The sequence below is a fragment of the Acipenser ruthenus genome, chromosome 10 (genome assembly GCF_902713425.1).
Source record: "Acipenser ruthenus chromosome 10, fAciRut3.2 maternal haplotype, whole genome shotgun sequence".
NCBI lineage: Eukaryota > Metazoa > Chordata > Actinopteri > Acipenseriformes > Acipenseridae > Acipenser > Acipenser ruthenus.
The window spans coordinates 39,052,070-39,069,098 of NC_081198.1; the positions used below are offsets into that span (position 1 = coordinate 39,052,070).

The 17,029-nt window shown below is 35.3% G+C and overlaps 1 protein-coding gene across 2 annotated transcripts in view; it reads left to right on the top strand.

Annotated features, from left to right (window-relative positions):
• The first annotated feature begins 3,731 nt into the window (after window positions 1-3,731).
• Window positions 3,732-17,029, top strand: part of ube2e3 (ubiquitin-conjugating enzyme E2E 3 (UBC4/5 homolog, yeast)) — a 29,609-nt gene continuing 16,311 nt past the window's right edge. The window contains exons 1-3 of one of the 2 annotated variants that reach the window (XM_034002134.3): window positions 3,732-3,951; window positions 5,122-5,329; window positions 6,632-6,682. In XM_034002134.3, the coding sequence (XP_033858025.1) occupies window positions 5,130-5,329; window positions 6,632-6,682 (251 nt within the window). In that variant the 5' untranslated portion in view covers window positions 3,732-3,951; window positions 5,122-5,129. The remainder of the gene's footprint in view (window positions 3,952-5,121; window positions 5,330-6,631; window positions 6,683-17,029) is intronic. The other variant, XM_034002124.3, reaches the window with a different exon arrangement.

Sequence of the window (17,029 nt, forward strand, 5' to 3'; positions counted from 1 at the left end):
TGTATTGCCATTTACAGTAATGAAATGGGAAACCAACCTTTCCAATAAAAACAAATATTTAAGATGAAAAACGCTGTTTAGATTTTGATTATCTTCTGCGTCATAAAAAGACAAGGACATCTTAGTCGTCGTCCCCCGTCCCCCCCAAATAAAGGAAAAAATAAACAAAATATTGTAGTTGTCGTTTAGTTCACAGTCGGAATCAGTTAAGCCAGGCAGTATCTATGCTATTTAACATTACAAAAAGACTAATTGGGCTTGTTGGTCTGGTGCCGCCAAAGCCATTATGGACCTTTGTTTTATCTACAATCTGTAATTTACATTAATTAACATGTGCACGTATCGAGATAAATGATATGCGCTGTTTTCTGTAATGTTACTGGCCTCAAATTTAAATACAAAAGTAAGGAGAGGAGTTAAACAAAAACCATTAGATATTAAAATTAGGAATAAAGCAGCTTGAATGTTTGACAAGATTTCTAATGAGTGCTGAATGAAGATACTAAATGATTATATTGGCCTTAAGTGTAGCGAGGAGGAAAGTTGGCAGTGTTCTAAAAACTTTCACAGGCTTAAAGGCCATTGCACACTGGATCTAATCATGCATCCGATTTTAACGTGCGTCCCAAGAAAAAAACGATCATGTGCATTCCCTATAGACCTGAACAGTTCCGATATGCGCATGCCCAGCGAGCCGGATATGATGCAAAATACAGAGAGGGCAGAGTAAACAAAGCAGCAAGTCAATGTCTTTAATGGTGAATTTGACAAACTTCACCCCATTATAGTTTGGTTTAACCTTTGTAAGGTCTTATACCACATGCATTTGTAACTATAAATAACAGCAATGTATTTCTACTTAATTAAGGCCCTTACATTGACAAATAACCTTTTTTTTTTTTTTTGCGGGGTGATTCGTTATCAATGATTAAATGCACATGACTCTGCATATTAGTAGAATATGAATATTGTGTTATTATTATTATTATTATTATTATTATTATTATTATTATTATTATTATATGTCTTGTCTCTTGCATTTAAAATAGACCCTCTAGGTTAGGCAGGGTTTTTGTTACTGTTTGTGTCTGTACCATTCTTTTAAGTTTTATTCTGTAATTGGGTATTGAAGAGGGCAGAACAGAAAAACTAGAAATAAGTATATGTCAATCCCAATATATGTTGAAATGTAGTATATACTTTTTTAATTTACAGGGGTGAAAAAATAATAGTTTTGTGTTATATATTTCCAGTTTTAGGTTTAATAAATTAATTGATAGAACATGTTAGCAAGTGTGCAAATTCATTTTTCTTGTTCTCTATAGACAGTACAGTAAGCCTAAGGCAAAGAGAAAGACAGTCCGGGAGGATTGTGCAGCAGGACGGTTCAAATGTCCCTCTGGACCCTGAAGCTGTCATGCCTGTCAATCTGTCTGAAATGACACTTGAATCGTTGAGCATGTGGTCTGCTGCTGCACGTGACTAAGGCATTTCTGTCTTTTAGAAAAGAAATCCACAGAAGGGAAATTTAATGAACTTGCAGCTAGGTACATATAAATATATGATGAAATAGGATGGAAATATACTTTAAAGTTCATTATGTTACTTTTAAAATTTAGATAATGTAATTACTGAGTTAAGACAAAATACGAATACATTTTACTTTTTGGAGTACATTTGTAGGGCCTTCATTGCTTTTCTTATTAATTGTGCGTATTTCACGACATTTTAAAGTTATTTTTCCACTCATGGTCATGTAAGCATATTGCGGATTGTGTGGTTAACAAAAGAAACCATTGCAAAATTGAAAAGTATGGTAAAATATCGACTACTACTACTGAAACTTACCGCGTTCAAACAGTAGCAGAAGTCCTGCAGGAGGGTTTGTTTACTCTACCCTCATTAGATATTCAAAATGGAAGACGGAACAGTGTTCAGAGGTGCGCTCAACCAAGAGAGCGTTCGTGAACGTTTGCCAACAGTTTTAAATTTTTTCTGTTGGTGGTCTGTTCGCCTCAAACGTTTGCTAAGTGAGGCGAAGACTGTGAAGAGGTAGTTTGCGTAAAACAATAATGGCGACAGCTGGGTCAACATTTCTTTGACTCTGGGGATGGACAAGTTTTGTTAATTTATATGACAAAAAAAAAAAAGAAGACGAAAAAGTTACTAGGGTATGTTTAATATTATAATGTGACTTATTGATAAAATATGGGTATTTTTCAATAAAATTGATAAAATATGTATGCATTTATTATTATGATGATGATGATGATGATGATGATGATAAGGGTCTGTTTACTTAGAAAGAAAAAAATATGAATTACAGTTTTAAAATAGCTAATCTGGCCCTTTTGCTTTCGGATTTTAGGATGTGTTGCATATTTGAAATGTTCAGTAAACCCTTCAACTAGCCTTGTTCAAAGCTAACACAGTTCGTTGCCAAAGTTTACCTAATTGAATGCACCTCGGCTATTTCACCTTGCACACTGAGTCTTTAATTGTCGTACGACGGTTATGCGTCAATTTTGGAATCGAAACAAGTTTGATTTGATCCGATTTGACGGGCGTTAAAAATTACATTGACCAATGAAAAACTACTGCGAAGACACGTGGATTCTTGCAGTTCTCTGAACAAAATTGAAAAACTAGTTGTCTGTGTCTCCAAACAAAAATTACTTTATGATAAAAACGACAAAGATTACCAAGAATTTTTTTAAAAAAAGAAAGAAAACATATGGAAAGACATTGCCGAGGACTTGGGCATGAATGCGATGTATTATAAAACATGAAATTATGAACTGCTAGCATACATAAACACGTGGATTTTGTGCAGCATAGGTTATAACAAGCATATACTTTTTATTTCAATTGTAGTCGAGGAAGTAATGAAACAATGGGCTAACCTGGAGACACATATCAGAGAAAGCAGCGTGACAGGGCAACCAAGAGCGGTCAGGGCTTAGCAGTCAGAAAAGAGGGGCAGTACATGAAAGTGATGGAATTGCTGGCTCCATACACAGAGTAAAGTCATTATGGTAAAGTATTTTGGTAGCTCATTGCTAGCTTCACAACTTTTATATATGTTTATTACAGGAACGAATGTTAAAATTAAATATTGGTCATATGGTTTCTGATGCTTTGACAACTGTGTTGTGTAATGTCATGTTTTTTTTTTTTTATTACGTATTGTGTAACAACATTATTGTAGATCTAGTAGAAACGTAATACATTAGCAAACGTTTTCACTTCGATCAGCGTTTACTGATCATTAAGTGTACACTACATTTAACTTTTTCGATTGACTGATGCTAAAGGAACGGATCCAGCGACACACAGCTGCCGTTTGGAAGGGAATCGTTCTTTTCAGGGGACAATAATATATAGCTAAACAAACAAAAAAATTAACGACCCGTACCAAGTTATATTAAGAAAACAAGGATCCAAATTTAGATCGGGTCCATGTTTCATATACCTAACTCAGTTTAGAATCACTATACCGCGAACTGCTGAACTCCCTGAACACTTGCCTTTTGAGAGCCAGCCTGCTCTACCATTATCTGCCTTAATTTGTATGGACCGGGTTTCTATCCAGTGACCTCCTGTTTTTAATGTTTTGTGTGCGCGCATGGTTCCCAGTGCTGAAGGAACGCGCAGCAGTTTATGGCTGAGTCTGCTCTTTTTCCCATTGTCCTACGGAGGGAGTAATGTAGAAGAGCCACCCCCTCCTGTCTCACACAGCTCTGCTCTGAGTCCGGAGACTCGTTCGCCGTGCAGCGCCACCTGCAGCATCCAAGCCTGTATTACAGTGCCTCCTCTCCTTCCGATTCTCCAATGTTCATAGCTCGGCCGGAGCCTGTCGTCTTCCCGGCTCCATTTCCACAGGATTTTTACTACTACTAACAACCCCAGATCAGGACAGGACCGCACGAAAGGTAAAGAAGAAGCTTTCAGGTATAGGAAGAGTCCGGAGTAGGGTGAGAAAGATCGTTCTTTCTTAGTGTTTTTAGCAGCTGACGATAGAGAGAGGTAGCTGGAAACTGACTTCACGCATCAGTTGGTACACCATGCTCATACTGGAGTGCCTCCTACCATAACAAACCTCTTCGTCCTACAAAGGATTTAAAGCTCGGGTCTGCACATTTCACTTTGCTCCCAGTCTGCAGGAAATTACTTCAGTTATATTTTGTTATTCGCTGGTAAAATTACGTGCTGTCCTCAAAGTGAGCGAAACATAAAAAGGTTTTATTTTGTCCCTCGTTTGCTGTGTGAAAAGGTGCAATTATGCTTTCCTTGCAGCTCCCTACTCGTCTGACTATTTTTGTGTGTGTTGCTGGCGCTGTAAATAAAATAGCCGTGTTTTTTTCTTTTTTTTCTTTTTTTTTTTTTTAAATATCAGAGTAAGCGCTTTCGGTCGAAAAGTCCATTAGCCTTAATATAATTAACAATGTCTAAATGCAAAACGATTTAGCAGTGTTTTGCTAGCATGTGCAAGTATACTACATTACTGTCACCGATGCAAATGCACGGTATCTAGAGTAAATATTTACAAGGTGTTTTATTTATTGACGGTTGAGTTTTGAGTCACAGTGATTAGACACAACGAACTGGATGTTTATTTACATTTACTAATCATCTTTTGCAAACGTACTTGCGTCGTTTGTCCTTGCAATAAGACACTAGACTGAAGTATACCTAGATTTGCGAAATGAGGTGCAAAGTGCCTTTAAATGCAGCACATCGTTACTGTTTAACACTAAACATTGCTGCAATCTATTTTCGAACAAAATAAAAGAATACTAAAGTTTCAAAATCAGTAAATCTGGGTGGACACAACACATTCAGTGGTTAGCAAATCACCATACACATCACCAGCACTGTCTGCTATTGAAGTACAAATGATTCCTTACTTTCAGGGCATTTCTTTGGTTTTATGAAGTTCATCATAGAACAAATAAAGCCACAGGCAATGTATAAGTAATAACATAAAATAGCGTTTATTGTTAAGCATTTTCAGGCAGGGCAGGAAACATTGAAGCAGACTGATTGAAGAAAATCAACTGGGGTCTTCAGTGCAGGGATCATCACCTTCCAAAGTTAAGAAACTATTTTCCTGTTGTTCAGGGGGGATAATGTCCAGTGACAGACAAAGATCAGATGATGAAAGTCCGAGCACCAGCAGTGGCAGCTCGGATGCGGATCAGAGGGACCCGCCAGCACCAGAACCAGAAGAACAAGAGGAGAGAAAACAGCCGACAGCAGCCCAGCAGCAAAAGAAAAGTACCAAATTGTCCAGTAAAACTACAGCTAAATTGTCGACCAGTGCTAAAAGGTAAAGCCTATTTAGTAAACCCATAACTTTCACTCCACTCTCTCAACTTGACCATCTTTTCTTAACTGTAAAAGGAAACAAAACAGAACTACAGTAGCCTCTCCTTTACTCTATGTCCATGTCAATATGTTTTTTTTTGGTTTCATACTACACAGCAATAATGAAAGAACAGTTCTTTTAAATTCAATATTTGCTTATTCTAAATATTAGTAATGAAATAGATTATATGAAAAGTTCCATTTTTTTGTTTTAATTAAAATGTGTTCTCAGTTCACCTGAAATATGTGAACTGACAGACACTTTTTAATAGCCAGATTTTAAACATTTGGTGCTGTACTTCAAAAAGAATAAGTATTACTGTGTAGACGTTGGATCATTTTTATCCGCTTAATCAGTCTGATAGATAAAACTGGAAACTAAAAGTTAAACTAATTCACAAAACACAAGGTATGATATTACAGGAGCAGTGAACAGGTGTTGCCACAAACTGCTGCATTGAAGTAGTAGCTTCAAAGAATCATGTCTTCAGCCTTATAGCTTGAATTTGTAAATTGTCATTTCACAAGAATATCTCATTTGTTTAATAAAGACATCTTGAACCATGCCCTCTTCAGTTTAACCAAAAATTTAAATAGAATATTCAAAACGTACTATAATTAATTTGATTATGTGTGAAAAAAGTTGAACTTATAAACAGATTTAAAATTACACATCCTTGAATATTCAGAAATGTATACCTTAAAAAAAAAAAAAAAAAAAAAAATATATATATATATATATATATATATATATATATATATATATATATATGGTAGAATCTGTCAGAAAGAGAAAACACTTAAAATCTTCACAAAAAAAACAACAACTTTCTTTTCAGTTATCTATATCTTGTTAATAATGCTTCAGTAACAGCATTGTAGTACTGGTTTAAAGTCCTTGTCAAATATGCCAGTACAACCCCCTCCCTTTCTGTCTCATTTGCATATAAGCTTTAGAAGAAAATCTTTTGTGCCAAAAGTGACTATAACCTGCAAATTGCAGATCTGTTAGGAGCCTTTTAATGAGGGCTATCTGCTGGTGGTGAAAGTGGCATTGCTTGGTGAAGAGAAAGGGAGAATGAAATGCTGCAAAGTTTTCCTGTTAAGGGATTTGGGTTATGCCTCTGAGAACAAAGAGGAAGCAGCCATGTTAGCTTTACTGAAGGCACAGCCTGCCTTGCATTTAACTGCATGGTGGTAGAGGGCAGTGTTATTCCCTAAATACTTTAAATGCTCAGTGTCTTTTTTTCTCATTTTCTCATAGAATTCAGAAGGAGCTAGCTGAAATTACTCTGGATCCGCCTCCAAACTGCAGGTACTGTATGTAAAGGGTTTTGTTAGCTACAGGATGGTGGTGTGAATTTGACTTTGACATTTTTTTTATTAAAATATACGAAACCTGGCTGTTGCATCTTGTGATACTTTTATATGCAGGTAAAGTTAGCAGTTATTTTTGCGTAGTATGTAAATATGATTTGTGGTTTCTAAAGGCTGCCCTTTAGGGAAATTTATCTGCTGAAATTTGCCTTTTTTGAATGGTTAATCATTTATTTTTCTGTATAAATACTGTCCATAATAAATCAGTTTGAGTATTGGATTTGTGTTCAGTGTTAAAAGGATACTATTGCAAACAGTTTTATGTTGTAAATGTCTGCATGTGGTTCATGCTGTGTATTTATTTGTGAAGTTATCTAAACAAGTTGAATCAAGAGGATATTTTAATAGGCTTTTATAGTCAATATTGTAGTAACATGGTTTGAAAAAGATTGTCTGAAACTTTAGTCCTGCGCGCACACAGAATATTATGTTTCTGAACATTTTAAATATGAATTTAGACACTGTTGAGGATAATGTTGCTTTGTTTTCCTTATGACATGCATGCAAAGTGAATTTGATTGTATTTCATAGTAGAAAAATGCTGTTCTGTGCTTGTATGACTGAATCTGTATTGGTTGACACGTGTGCCGGTCCAATAACTCTTTAATTCTGGATGAAGCTTTATTTATGTTTATGCAAAGGATGAACAATAGTGAGACCCTGCTGTAATTATTTTCTTAAATACCTGTTTTTTACATACAGTAACATTTACATGTTGTACACAAAGTTACATTATTACAACAGCAGTGAACTGGATACAGTAGTGTAAACAGATGCAGATGTGTAGCATGATGAATTGCTTGTGGTGAGGATTTACAAATGCATCTACACTATATCCATTTTTTCATGTTTGCACAGTAGAAAACAATGGAAAAGTGAGTAGTGCAGGGCTTTTTTTAGTAGCTGCAGTGTACACCCACATGTTTTAGTAGTTTTGAGCAAATACATTTTATTATGTTAAATACAAACAACCTTGTTTATGAAATAGTGCCCTTTTTGTGTGATATATGCATTTTGGGTTATGTGATGTTAAGAAATTACTCAACCTTCATTGTCTCCATCTTAAGATTGAAAGATAACACTTGATGATTTTACTGCATATTACACATTGGTTGCTCACAATATTAATAGTTTTTTATATATATAGATATACATACATACATACATACACACATAACCTACCGTGTATATTACAGTATTGTCTGCTAATTTACCCTAGAATTAGAGCTGGTCTGTATTTGGAAGTTGGCCTGGAACTCTAGTTTAGGTCTGTAAGAGTTTAATGAAGCACCAGGGTAATCCCAGCTGTAGTGATCCAAAGTTCCTTACGTCTATTAGTAGTTCTCGTGGTGGTGGGGGGGGGGGACGGGACTAATCATTGTAAACGGCAGTTGGTACTTTTTGATAAAAACAAGTTGATACTGTAAAAGCAGTTCAGTAAAATAGAAACTGTTTACTGAATACTGGCTGTTTGTCAACCCCGGGCTGGGGACCACACAGGGATATAGTTGAACTGGTGGGCTGCATGCTACACATACAGTATGTCACGCTTTATATTAGTGATGAAACTAGGCTAGAACATCATGTTGCACAGGTTCGGTCTTTCTGAATCTGGGGATATACAGTATGGAGATGCTTGCCCGTTTTACATTTGTACATATAATGCATGTCATGGTGCTGATCTTTTTCATGATAGCTCTAATCTTGTTCTTAAGGCTGGGGTACTGTATATCACAAACATGTAAGTGTAAGAAAGGTGGAGAAGATTATTTTTAAAAGGGTGTTCCATTGTTTAATGGGTCTGAAAAGGGTGATTATAACGCAGTAACATTTATGAGTCAGTCACACGCCTCTTGGCACAGACTCTTAAATGAGGAATAAACCAAGTGTGTCATAAGCTCAGTAAATGGGCATTATGTTTAGTAATGTGAAAAATGGGCTAGCTTTTTTTTTTCCATTTCAAAGCTGATGTCTCATCAATGTTTTGTTTTCAGTTTTCGCTTCAAAAATAGCAATATAATACAAGTGACAGAGCAGGTCTTTATTTAGTTTTGACTTTCTGCCAGCTGTCAAAATCATGGTGGGGGTATTTTGTGTTACAAAATATGCAGGAGACATTTATGCTGTTGAGAAGAGCTTCTGAAAATATTTCAATGTGAATTGAATGGGTGCCAGACAGTTATTGATCAGCAGTCTGATGGAGATGTGATGAGCATCTAACAATCAATCAGCACATCGGAAGTCTAGCGGTGCCTGTGCTGAAGCTGTTTTAAATTGGTAACTGTTTTCGTATCTTGGACTAATAGTTTTGGGTAGGTTACCGCCAACCAGTCTTTTCCTAAATTTGGGTATGTTTTTTTTTTGTTTTGTTTTTATGCTTTGCACAGCATTGGTCAAAGTGAATGACACATTGTGATCTCTAAGCATTGAAACAGATTCTGAATTACCACCTGTTGTCCATACAATCGTTTGACAGTTTTATATATTATATTGTTAATTTTGAATGTAGATTAGTTAAATAATTTGATGCTATACTACTTTTTTTTGCGTTAATAACAAGTATAAATTAAGGTTGTATACTTTGTAATTGATTTAATACATAAAATACTTTTTTTAAGGATGAATTGAAAATATATTTTGAAGAAATTATCAAATGTAAAAAAAAAAAAAAAAAAAAAGGTTTTTCACTTACTACTTTAAGGTTTCACGTTCAAAACTTGGGCCCTTTTGCACTGATCAAGCCTGTCTGTTTTCTTTTCACTCTACATCGTGAAAACGTTTAGTGACTTGCAGAACTACACAGTAGACCTTTCATATTCATTTTGGTTTAATCTGACAAAAGGCTAATTAAGTAATTTGTTAACGTACAGTAGATCTGAGATAATCAGGACCTTCCATAGTGTACTGTATGTGGGATAGTTTTGTACGGAAATTCCCCCCAGAAAATATATGGATTATTTACAAAATGTTTACTGTGTTAATCAGTATGTAAATACAGTATCATGTCCTGGTTGTGAAATGGAAACGGCTGATGAGCTCCCTTGTCCTATTTCATGTGATTTTCAGTTGCACTTTCAGTAACCGTATTCTTGTTCACATATGCATATGTTCAGGGTTGGTTGTTCCCTGCTGAGCCCATCAGTCAAAGCTGATAAGAGATTTGAGCTTTGTCATGGTGTGGCAGTTTGGCCTCCTTCCTCAGATAAATATACCACAATTACATTTCGCATGAGTGATACCTTTTACAGCTGCCTGCGTTAAGTGCATTACGCAAAGGTAAAAATAAATTGTTTTCTTTATGCTTTGTATCTGTGGTTTATAAAGTAACTGTCAGAATTTCATCAGATAATGCAGCAATATCACTAAACAAGATGTGAAATTTATTACTTGCATCTTGTGATATAGCTGAACAGGATTTGGTATTGTGAAATACAGTAATGAGAGAATTATTCTGTGTGTTGTACTTGTACACTGCATTTACTTGAATTGATTTGCAATATTATATCCTTCTGTATTGGAAACAAATCACCAAGGTAGCTTTTTTTTAACCAATTAATGTAGTTTAATTTGATCTGCCTTACTGTTTGATTATTACTGCATTGCTTTATTCATTTACAACTGACCTTTTAAAATAATCTGTACAATTGACTGCTGATACTGTATTTAGTAATAGGTAGCCTACCATGGTACTGTATATAATTAAAAAAAAAAAAAAAAACTACCACTGTACTTTACTGTATATGCTTGCAGTGCTTAGCATATTTCTGTAAAATTGATTGCAGTCCCATGCATTTGGAGTTATGCTAAAACTTTACGCATTTAACCCATGTGTTTTTAATCTCTGAAACGCAAGAAGCCCTATTTTGAAGCAAGTACACAGGAAAAAAGCATTGGGGAGTATAGTGCTGGGACGAATATACGAATATTCTAACAAATATTTTTTGACATGTATTCGGATGCAGAAATCAGATGTTCATATTCACTAGAAATTACAAAAATACCTAGCACTTATTTACCACCTCACCAGAAGCTGTGCATCAGATTGAAAAATGGCAAATGAAAAAGAGCTCTGTGTGATATGTGAGATATCATTTGTATATATATATATATATATACAAATTATATACATTATTAAATATATAAAACATGATCAACAACACAGCAGCTTTTGAGCCTCTAATTTAAAAGTTTTATACAACAAAAAGTAAACAAACCAGATTATGCGAGTGCACACACATAGTGATATCTATGGGAGGCAGTCAGTTTCTGTTGCGACTGTTATGTGGAATGTAATAAACGAAAACCAAAACAGTGAGTTTTTCCCCCTTTCATTTTACACTGACATTTTCACGTTTTGTTTTATTTTAAATCTTTAAAGTTAAATTTCAGTTTTCGTTTGCTTGTTCAGATACACACAAAGGCACAAGTAAACCTCTTGTTATTACTTTATGAAAACGTGTCTATGGCCACTGTTTACTGCAAAGAAACGGCATTAGTAAGGAATAAAAAAAAAAGGAAAAAAATAAATAAAATGCGGTGTCAACATTTTGTACTATTTATTCAGCAGTAAACAAAACAACGTTTAACTTGATCTGCTTTTTGGCTTCCTTTGTTTTGTAGTTAATTCACTGAGGTAATGCAAGGCCTACTTTACCCCTGGGATGTTTTTCTAATTTAATGTGTTACATATTGTAATGTCTTGCTGTAAAATAAAGGCACACACACACGCCCCCCTGCCCCTGATGTCTCTGTCTGCATTCTGGGCAATAGAATAGCTTTTATTACTTTTTGAAAATGAACGACTATCCAAACGAATATTTAAATTATGAACGAATATCCAAACATGAACATTCCGTGTTGTCCCGGTAGGACAGTATCAGACTCCTCTGGTGACTTTCATTTGGCTTGCTAAACCCACTAACCAAAAACTCACCTTTTTCAGTTTAAACATTTTCTGTGTTTGTGTGTTTGTGTGTTTACACTTCCGGTAAAACTCAGACCTGAGCTGGCTTAGGGTTGATTAGATTAAAATATTTTTTATTATTTGAGCCACCCGTTTACAGTTGTGCAGCACTCTAAGCTGTCTCTGAACCGGTATGTGCGTGCATTGTACACAGGACAAAAAGTTAATACAGATGTGCATTGTGATTTCCTGAGTTTACAAATTATTTAAATCCTTTTTATAGTTAACATGGCCCTTATTTGATCACTAACAAACATATTGTATTACATGTGTTTTCTTTCTGATTAACTACAACTGGAGGGCCTAGAAAAAGCAGAGACCATGCAGGAGTACAAATTTCAGTCTGTATAATCTGTATACATGGCACCTGCACTTCTATGCATTAAAGTAGGTTTTATATTAATTTTACTTTCTCAGATAACAACATTAATCAAACAGTTTTTTGTTTTTTTTTAACACAGGATAACATTTTTAATTTAAGACAAGTATTTTAATACAGAAAATTCAATAAAGAGAATGTGCATTCACCAGTAACCAATCAGCAGTTTTTTTCTTTGCTGCAAACTTGGAAGCATAATGTTTTGCTTGTAAAGCCCAATTTTTTTTATTAACGTATTGAATTTTTTAATATCAATTTGATTTAATGGTGTAGTCAGAATATATATATATATATATATATATATATATATATATATATATATATATATATATACACAACTGTATTATTTTGTTTGTACTCTGTTTCCATGTCATGTTATCTGACAAACATACTTTTCGTGTGAGTACTCTTATTAGCAGTTACCAAGAGAAATGTCCAGGATCCTGTGCATGTGTGAAAGTAGATGATTTAAAAAATATATATATATATTCTGACCACCGACTCTGATCGCTCTGGCCTGTCTTGTCCGCGGCATTGTGTTTATGCGTCCTGTTCGCAAGAAGATGGCTGAGTGACGCTGACACTGGGGGAGTTGCTCACAACGGGCCTTGGGGACAGATGCTGGTATAGATTCTGGTATAATAAGCAAACTTGTTAAATTTACAGACGACACAAAAGTAGGAGGAGTGGCAAACACTGCTGCAGCAGCAAAGGTCATTCAAAATGCATTCAGAACTGGGTAGACACATTGCAAATGACATTTAATAGAGAAAAGTGTAAGGTACTGCACGCAGGCAATAAAAGTGTGCATTATAAATATCATATGGGAGATACTGAAATTGAAGAAGGAATCTATGAAAAAGATCTAGGAGTTTATGTTGACTCAGAAATGTCCTCATCTAGACAATGTGGGGAAGCTATAAAAAAGGCCAACAAGATGCTTGGATATATTGTGAAAAGTGTTGAATTTAAATCAAGGGAAGTAATGTTAACTTTACAATGCATTAGTAAGACCGCATCTAGAATATTGTGTTCAGGTCACCTCGTTACAAAAAGGATATTGCTGCTCTAGAAAGAGTGCAAAGAAGTGCGACCAGAATTATCCAGGGTTTAAAAGGCATGTCGTATGCAGACAGGCTAACAGAATTGAATCTATTCAGTCTTGAACAAAGAAGACTACGCGGCGATCTGATTCAAGCATTCAAAATTCTAAAAGGTATTGACAATGTCGACTTTTTCGACCTGAAAAAAGAAACAAGGACCAGGGGTCACAATGGAGTTTAGATAAAGGGGCATTCAGAACAGAAAATAGGAGGCACTTTTTTACACAGAGAATTGTGAGGGTCTGGAACCAACTCCCCAGTAATGTTGTAGAAGCTGACACCCTGGGATCCTTCAAGAAGCTGCTACCGAATGGCCTCCTCTTGTTTGTAAATTTTCTTATGTTCTTATGCGTTTATAGTAGAGTTGGGATTAGGACGGCTGCATTTACACTACAAAAAAAAGAGCTAAACCTCCTCAAAGCTGGATTTAAAGTGGCTTGTGTAAATGGGGTGTAGGAAAGTTTTTTTTTTTTATTATTTTTTGACAGGTCTCTTACATTGATCTTCAGATTTAATCCAGCACCTTAAGGTGTGTGCAGCATTTGCTTTTAATTTTAATTAAGACTTCCTACTGTATGTGCTGTCTTGACTGTGCTAGGAAATTGCCATACAGTAGGAGACCCGCCAGTATTTAGAATGATTGATTGATTCCCTTTAAAAGGGCATTTTAAAATGAAGATATGTCATGCTTATAACTTGCTTGTACCAATATTAATTCTATGCTGTTCTTATTCTTATACTTACAGGCAGGAAATGCCATTTTGAATACGTAGCATTTACTGTATTTGTAGTGTTTAATTCTGAATGTGTTCACTGTTGTTAAAATTCTATATAGTATGGATAAGAAATTTGTTACTTCTCCACTCTGCCAGCTCTAGCCGTAAGGTTCAGTAGTTTGAGATAACACTCTTGTGTAAAGATTTATGAGTCTTTGCCTTTTAGTTAGCTCTCACATACTATACTGTAGGCTGCTGCAAAGTGCCACAGGCAAAAACTCTTGTGACTTTTGCTGTAGAAATGGAACCTGCCAAGACTGTTGGGGTATGAAGAAAGGGGGCCATAAAAAGCTATTTAAAAGTACAAGTTTGTACAGCAGTGCTGGTACGGCAATCGTGTGCATGAATTATTTTATTTACTTCAGTTAGTTTAAATGTAGGCAAACCATGATTTTGCTACAGTAAACAACATTAAAAACCAGATACTGGACTGTCTTCCAGAAAATTAGTGCTGCATTGTAGTAAGTTGCCTTACAGCATGAAGAGATAGAAATGTGTAGTACAGCACCAAGAGAAATTGTATTGAGTGATTTAAATGTAAACCACATTACATACCACTTCCTGACACATGTATCTTTAAATAGAGCAGAGTTGCTACATTACCTTGCTGAGTATGTGGCTAAGATAAGTATCTGTCATTGTAGCGGCAGTCCTTGTGCTGTCACAGGGTAGAAATAGGATGTGTGTTACAATACTTTGCACTGTTGGGGAAAATGGTATGTGGCAACTGGCAAAGACTATAGAAAGTATCATTTAATTGTCCAATACTTTTTACAGTAGCCTTTTTGTAATGTATTTTTACATTTCCTTTTATATCCTTGTATCCTTATTTGCTTGACATGCTAGCTCCTTACTGTTTCTTACCTTGGTGTTCTTATTGTGAATTTAATAAATAATTGAATTCTAGCAACAAATATGTGAAAAAAAACAAAATCCACAATGACTGATATTTATTTAGTCATGTATTCAGTAATCTACTTGCACAGGTAGTTCAGAATGCCATCCAGGAATACGATAACTTTCAGAATAATCACGCTGGTGGAAAAATACCAAACACCAAACCCTTTTAGGCAAAGTCCCGGTCTTACACTGGAAAAGAAGACCAGAACTGCCTACTGTATGTAGCCGTATATTTACTGTATGCTGTGTTTTACAGAACAGAGGCACAAACCTCTGTAAGGATTGCACATAGACTGTAACGAGGGTATCATATTTGTTCTAAAGACAACTGATCAGATCATTCAGTTTTTCGTTGACTATGCTGGTGTACTGTACAACAAGGACACTGAATTGCTACTGTGGTAAGAGCTTCTGAGTTTTCTTAATTAATTTCTTTGTATAGTTTATATTTGTTAGCCGTAACACAGTAGACCTGCTTGCTTCCCCTGCCCCTATTGGTGTAGGCTTTCTAGCACTTCTTGACTTTTAGACAAACAAATAAACAAACATAAATTACAATGGTAGGCACAGTGTTGAATGGGATGTTATTTAACATTTTCTTAATGGCTTTGGACACAAACACAAACATCATTTTTAATGGAATTCAAGCAGTGAAATACTTTGCTGTAGAGGTCAAGACTTACATAACCCCCCACAGAGACAGTTTGCTTGAAACGTAATACAGTCTGTTGATAATATTGTTATGTATTATGCCTTCATATGGGTATACTGTAGGGATGTTGTTTCTCATTATTTTCTTTACTGAAGAAGGAAATGGACTTTTAACCCACACCATGATTGTAAGGTTCCATTTTTATTACTCTGACTTGCACTGAACAGCAGTCCCTATACCACGGGAAACCTAATGGCTTCTCAAGGGACCCCCTCCATATTACTGGGAAAGTGTTTTCTGTTACTGTAGCTCACGACAAGCCAGCCATTTTAGATGAGAATGTAGACCTTGCAATATATTGCATTAGATCCTTGACTTTTAAATGTATAGTAGATCATAATGTTTTAAGGATTTTTGCTTGGTGTCACCTGAGATGAAAATATCAATACTTCAGGTGTTTCCAGTAAAATGCTACACCAATACCCTTTTTGTTATCTTATTTATACAATTCCACTGCTACAAGTGATTTGTAGCCTTTTGAAACTGTGTTAAAATGTTAACATACTGGTAAAAAGGTCCATGAACCAGATTTGTTCTCAATCATTGAAATATTTTAGAGCTGTATCATAGACAGACCTAAAGAAAGCTCGTCTTTTTACTACAGTATATGTTGTATAGTGTTGCCGTACTAGTATTTTTCTGTGTGCAGTACAGCTCAGCAAGGGCTTCAGTGTTTTTAAAGCAATTCTACATGATCAATAATACAAATATATGGGAAAATAGCCTTTGGATAAGGTGCTTGCACTGTTGACAAATCAAGACTTAGCCACACCTGCTGTGGAGTTCCATTACTGTGTGTGAAACCTTGCATTCATCCTTATCACATCCATCCATAAATGCTGACCATCTCTATTAGGTATGCAAGTTATCTTTTGTAAATAAACCTGCGATCTCTTCCTCTCACCAATATCTTGCTGTAACTTGCTTTTCCATTAATACATATTCTAGAGGCATTCATTACATGGGAAAAGGTTTCTTAGTACGATAAGATTTGGCCATACAGAATATGAAAGCAATACAAAAAAAAGTACAGAAATATATTTAACATACTGTACCATTTCAAACATGAGCTGTTTTTTATTGCACTTGTTGTAAGGGAGTTGTATACTGTGTACTACAATTATAGTGACATTGAATTTAGAATTGTTCACAGAACTACACGTTAATCTTATTTAGTAACAAATGTATTTTGAAAAAACAAAATGAAATTGAGCCACACACCATAACCTTTTTCTTCCCACCCTGTCTGTAGAAAACACCCAGCGCTGGGTGTTTTCTACAGACAGGGTGGGAAGAAAAAGGTTATGGTGTGTGGCTCAATTTCATTTTGTTTTTTCAAAATACATTTGTTACTAAATAAGATTAACGTGTAGTTCTGTGAACAATTTTAATCTTTTTTTTTTTTTTTGTTCAAGCCAGCAGTAGAAAGTCGTTTGCTTTTTACACTGCTAT